General features: G+C 41.9%; 1 protein-coding gene across 1 annotated transcript; it reads left to right on the top strand.

Annotated features, from left to right (window-relative positions):
* The first annotated feature begins 4,069 nt into the window (after window positions 1-4,069).
* Window positions 4,070-4,663, top strand: LOC104076417 (ras-like GTP-binding protein RHO). Its single transcript, XM_009577274.1, has one exon. It carries the CDS (start codon window positions 4,070-4,072, stop codon window positions 4,661-4,663), a length of 594 nt encoding a protein of 197 aa, XP_009575569.1.
* Window positions 4,664-6,389: the final 1,726 nt, after the last annotated feature.

Genomic DNA, 6,389 nt, shown 5'->3' on the forward strand with positions numbered 1-6,389 from the left:
ACCCAGAGTGCTGCTAGCAATTATCCTCGGCATAGAGAAAGCAAACTAAGTGGCCCGCATTCATACTCTAACTCTTTTAGACTTCGAAGCAGGGTGGCCTCATCCAAACTATCTACTGGTCCCAACTTCCAAACTGCTAAGGAAATACTCTGCAAAGGTCCAACTAACCCAGGTCAAACCCATAGCAAGGGCTCTTCTTGTAATTGAACAGCACAGGTATAGTTGCAGCACCCACTTATGGTCTGAGCCGTAACTGCTTAATTTTCTAGTGAAGTCTTGCATCTATAGTCTTCTACACAGTTACGCTGAAGGCAAAGGGCCTGATGTTTCAACTCTCACCTTGCAAGAAAGACTGCAGTGAAGTCTATGTAATTCCTTGACCTAGGGTTTCAAATGCTTCATATTTTTTTTCAGAGGTTTTATATCAGAAGACCCAGCCCTGTGACTTAGGCTGAGATCACACTCGTTTCACTGTCCTAGGGTACACTGCAGCGATAGACTCTGTAGGGAACATCTAAGTCACTGTGGCTATCATATATTTATACTTAAATGTGTAATACCTGGGACTTGATCATGGCCTGGGTTTCATACTTAATGTAAATTTGCTACATAGCACCTTTCTCCTGCAGTGGATTTAGCCCATAAATATCAGTGCACTATGTGGTACCTGCCCTGAGCTGTCTAAGTGGAAGTGAATAGGCCCTTAGTTTATATTATCTTTTCAGTTATATATATTTGCTTCTCTTCAGCATTCTTTCTTCAGCTCATACAGGAAAGCATGAAGTGAGCCAGTTTCAATAACAGTGGAAATCAGGAGTAGAGCTGTACACAGGAATGCTTTTCCCTTCTTGCTTGGATCGATGCATCAGGGAAAATGGGAATCTGACCAGCATGGCAGTGCTGTGAGTGCAGCAGAAAGAGGAACTGCAGCGGTACTGTAAATGAGCACAGTGGGTAATAATCTGTGGAAGTGCTTAGGCTTCCTTCTTGGGGTGGTGACTGAGAGCAGAGGTGGAAAACCTGGAAAGAAAATAATGAAAAGAGGTGGCTTTTTCCTCTCCTGAGGGAATTTTGTACAGGACCGATTCTGTAGTCGAGCACGGGCGTGGTCTGGAAGGCACCAGGGAGTGTAGCCACCTCACATATTTTAGGGCTGAATTTGAACTTTATGTCGTAATTTTTACATTTTCTGATCAAATTTGCATGATATGCTAAACTATACTTCTTTAAGCAAGCTGAAACTTCACTTCCAGTAATCCCTAAATATGCACTCTCTAAGCATAGCATTAGTTCTGCTGCACCACATATATCTGTATGATTGATGAAGAAAGTATGAAGTAGGAGAAAGAAGACACCACTTCTTTGCTTTCATTGCTTGTGCTGGTGGTTTTGAGATTAAAACTCAGCCTTTTGTTTTTTACTTGATTTAATTCAGTTGGCATTTTTTGTTGCCGAGAAGGCAATTCCAGTCAATTACTAGAGATTGTTTCCAGATTATATTCGCCCCCTGCTCTTTTTGCTAAACAGATTTTCTAAAGGGCATGTCTGTAACTCAGATAATTTGTGTTCAAGCATAAATCTGTACCAAAAGCGTGAAAGCTCAGTGGGGAAGGTAATCTTTCTCCTTTTTGTCAATAAGTAGGCAAGTAAGTACATTGCCTGCTGTGGCATAACATGCTGAGGGAGCCGTATGTGCCAGTAATGGCATACTGAGTCCTGCACGCCGACTTGTACTGTAACGCTAGCAACAAGCATCCTGCAGTCTTCATGCAGGCAAAGCTTCTCAGTGAAGTAAGGAAAGCAAGAGCTAGCTAAATACGATCAGCTTACAGGCTAGTGCGAAAAAGCTCTGAGTAGATGTGGGAGGACAGGCAGAAATGGTAAGTATCTGTCTTTCTAAGCTGCTAAGAGTTTGTGGCATATACAGGAACCAGACCACTTGTTGTGTGTCACAGCAGGTCCATTGCTTTCCAGTGTCCCTGAAGAAAAACAGAATTTAACTCTCAGATCCCCTTGTGATAACTGCTCTCGGCAGAGAGACCAGACTGATCTACCTAGAAGCTGGAATGCCAAGGCTGAAAAAGAGAAGGTGAAAAAGACCTGTGTATTTTCATACAGAGGTTTAGGCTAAGTACAGTACAGGTGAAAGCACATCATCCAAAACAAGAAATGCCTTCATGATCCTAGAGCTGTATGAGACCCACTGGCATTGCTCTTCCAAGGAAGAAGCGGGGCAAGTCAGAAGCTGATGACTTTAATTTTGTCAAGTTCCTATGGCAAGACTATCAGATTCATACTTGAATAGGACTCAGGAAATGTGGTCTGGCAGAGTAAAATTAGACCACCACAGGAAACTAAAGTGGCCTCAGGTCTCCAGCTGACTTCAAATTAAACAAAAACAAGTTCCTCATCCTTAGGCTAAAATTATTAGATCTAAAATCCCTCATCTCAGTTGAAGAACTCTTCTGTAGCTGTATGAAATAAATGGGCTGACTACATAACTATACTAATCAGCAGTTACGTTTCTGCATCACCAATAATGCCTTTGGAAACAGTTCTCTCTGCAGAGAGACCGAATTAATTCCTTTGTTCTCAGTTTTTAGTGGTTGCAGACACCTTGCAGTCTTTGTCTACCAGGAAAACTGAGACAGAGAGAGTAGAAATGACTTGTCCTATGCCAGCAAGATAGCAGGGAATTCAGTCTTCATCTCTGGAGTTCAAGATCGTATCCTTAATACTGGACAGTTCTTTCTCTTTAGACTCTCCAGTTGATAGACTTCATTTCACTACTCTGAAGATGATCAAACACTGGAAAAGGCTGCCCAGAGAGGCTGTGGAGTCTCCATCCTTGGAGATATTCAAAACCCAACTGGACACAGTCCTGAGCAGCCTGCTGTAGTTGATCCTGCTCTGAGCAGGGCAGGGTGGACTAGATAATCCCTTCCCACCTCATCCATCTTTGATTCTGAAATTCATTTCTCTATGATACCTCAGCAGATCTGGAAAGGGGTGTCTTGAGGGTCTGTCTGGCAGGTCTGCTGACACTCTAGTAGTGTCAGCCCCACACACAAAAGTAGTTTGGCACACTCAATACTGAAATGCTCACTCAGGATGAGTCTTTTGCAATAGGAACAAGGAAATTTCTAAAGTAAACATGCTGTGATTTGTTAATGAATTGCACAACTTCCACTTTATTGCCAGTAAAGTAGGTTTCTTTAAAAAACAATTATGTCATGAGGTTCTCTTTGTAGATTGGTTAGCTATATTAAGAAACATCGACCTATTCCTTTAAATACTGTTGTGATCATGATAGTCTTTGAAGAGTGGTGGTAAGTTCTCTCTGCAGGGAAACCAGTGACCTAAGGAAGCTGAGGCAGCAACAGTATTAGAAGAAACCAATCTAATACTGAACATAAGAAAGAGACGAAGGTTGATGCTGGGAATTACTATCCTGTAAGTCTAACAAACTTCTATCTCATATAAATATGAAGACTGAGAACACTTTCTTAACTCCCACATAACAACAGATCTATGAGCAAAAGCAGCATGGACTTACACAGGATAGCTGTCGCCATTGGTAGAATTCTGCTAGCAGACCATGGCAGGAAAAATGTAGTCGATAAAACCAATTTGGATAGTTGTTCAGTACAGTGTTTTATACTCCATCTCACTCACAAAATTAAGTCATTCAGTCTAGAAAATGAAATCTGTTTTGGACTGAACACTGATCATAAACAATGTCTGAGATGATAATACAGAAATACAGGGCACTGCAGGAATCTTGGTCACATCCAGACTTGGTTTATACCTTCATGTTTTGATCTATAATAATAGTCAAGAGCAAGGCACTCACAATTTCAAAGGATTTTGATACCAGAGAAATTAAAAGGGGGAAAAAATAGGGAATGAAGGTAAGACAGGAGTATTGAGGAAAAAAAGGAGGTAAGTGGAAGAATTCCGAAATAATGGGATTTCTCTCCTCTTCTCCTTCTGCCCTCCACAAAACCTAAAAAAAAAAAAGGCCAGCATGGGAATAATCCATTTTGTACATCATCTTGGTTTTCAGGGGATGGCTGCTCTTAGGAGAAAGCTAACTGTAGTTGGAGATGACTGCTGTGGTAAGACCTGCCTCCTCTTTGCTCTGCGTCACGAACAGCATCCCAAGTCCTACGAGCCAACTCTGTTTGACATTTACACCACTGACACAGAAGCAGACAGGAAGGAGTTGAAACTATTTCTCTTCGATGTGGCAGGGAAGAATGAATTCAGTTACCAAAATCTTCGTTCAGTGTTCTACAAGGACACCGACGTTATTTTAATGTGCTTCTTTGTGGACAGGCCTGACTCACAGCAAAACATCCTTGATTTTTGGGTTCCAGAAATCAAACTATTCTGCCCCACAGTACCTATTATTCTGGTGGCTACCAAGACAGAACTAAGGAGTGATGAAGGTATTAAGAAGAAACTAACTACTCCAGGCAACGAGCCAATTAACACTACAGAAGGAAAAGCTTTAGCTGCCAGCATTGGGGCATATGCTTACCTGGAGTGTTCAGCCAAGACAAAAGAAGGTGTTGATACAGCCCTGGAGATTATTAGTCAATGTGCATTAAATGAGAAAAGGAGGAGAGAGAGGCACTACAGGCACTGCCTAATTTTGTAAGACAAGTGAACATTATTTTGTTGTTGGATTTCATGATGTGGAAGGGTAAGTAGATGTCTTTGTTGCTGTTGTGTGGGTGCTATAAGGGCTGCTTTTATGTTACAGGAGGAAAAAAATCCCTTACATCTGCAAAGTGTCACACTTGAAAAGTTGGATTGGTTTCCTTCTCCACCTCCAAAACAGGCTGAAGAGCACAATTCCAGATTTGAGTTGAGTACTGGTCTTGAGAAATTGAAATTACCAAGCTACATACAGTTCTCCACAGAGGTTTTTTGGTCAAGGGAGATACACGCAGACTAGGATAGGAACCTAAAACAGAACTGTTGGGACAAGCTCAAGAACATGTTGTTCAGTGAATCTAATCCCGGCTTCCTGGTTGCAAGGCTTAGTGGCAAGCAGCTGTGCTGACAAGGTTTCCTAGTACGCACTGCCTTCCATACACTTCCTTGAAGGATGTCCTTAGGGAAGGGTGTCACCACACACACACGTATCCAATAGTCTGCTGTGCTAATAGCAGTGGGTTTCTGACTGGCAGAACAGGTCTGACTTTCTCTAGGATTCATTCATAGAGCTGGCCTGGGCATGGTTCCATAAATGCATCAGGAATGCAATATATAGCATAGGATGCAATGAAAGCAGTGCTATCTCCACCTCTTCTTCAAGTATACTGGAATAAAACAGCCTGGCTCTGGGGTAGGATAAACCAGTTCTTGATAGAATTCCTACCTTAAAAGGAGAGAAGTAAAAAGACCAGACTTCAGTTTCTAAAACTATTTGTCCTTATGGTCTGAATGTATCTTAAATCTTTCTTTCCTTAGCACTTGCAGGCAGAAGACATGAAGTAAAGGGAATGCCAACAATCACACTCTCAGCTTTGCAAGTCATTAACAGTCTGGAAAGAGACTGAGACATGCTGTCAACCTAAGCAGAAGATCTCAGAGAGGCACAGAGATGGACCAAAATGGAAAGACTTTGGGTGCATCTCCATGCTCCTTCCTTCTCTGAAGCACTGATTGCTGGCAGCCCAAGGAACTGAGTTATGGACTGACATTAAGGGCGTAAGTCTCGGAGCGGGCAAATAATGTGACTGCAGGATTTGAAGGCACATGCTGTAACACAGTAAGTGGACAGAAAAAAGCAAGGTAACCTCCTTCTGATCCTGAAGTAAAGGTACAGGGTTAATTGAGCATAACTGTCATGAACTAGGGGAACATGGAAGTCTATCGCTTTCTTTTGCTGACTTCCTTGGTGGTGGTTTCATCACTCTGGCAGCTTGGTTACAGTTTCCCAGGGGAAAACGAAACAAGAGTAAACACAAATTTCTAAACTGATTATGCCACCTGGAGCTGTACACTTAGCAAACTAGCTTTTCCAGGTGAGAGACCTAATAAAATACACACTTAAGATTTTTTTTTACCCATTCTTCCCACCAGTCTCTTGATGGTATCATGGGTAGAAGTACTGGGGTTGGCCAAGTATTCATTACTGGATGGGTTGCTGCTTTCCTGCTACATCACTTTTTAGTAGCAGTTTTGAAGTCCACAGTCACACTGTGGCATAATAACAAATGCTTCAAGGATGACCCTTTACATTTCCAAACGTACTTTTCTTCCAAGAATCTCAGCACTTTTCAACATGAATTACCAACCCACCTCTTGGTGATAAGTAGGTGTTATTTTCAAAACTGAGAAACTTAAACTGCTGCCTAAAGTAACTGTGAACCATC

This window comes from Fulmarus glacialis, unplaced genomic scaffold (assembly GCF_000690835.1).
Source record: "Fulmarus glacialis isolate BGI_N327 unplaced genomic scaffold, ASM69083v1 scaffold44984, whole genome shotgun sequence".
In the NCBI taxonomy this organism is placed as follows: Eukaryota; Metazoa; Chordata; class Aves; order Procellariiformes; family Procellariidae; genus Fulmarus; species Fulmarus glacialis.

Coding starts and splice junctions, on each gene's coding strand:
- LOC104076417 (XM_009577274.1), top strand. CDS start 4,070: ATGGCTGCTCTTAGGAGAAAGCTAACTGTAGTTGGAGATGACTGCTGT.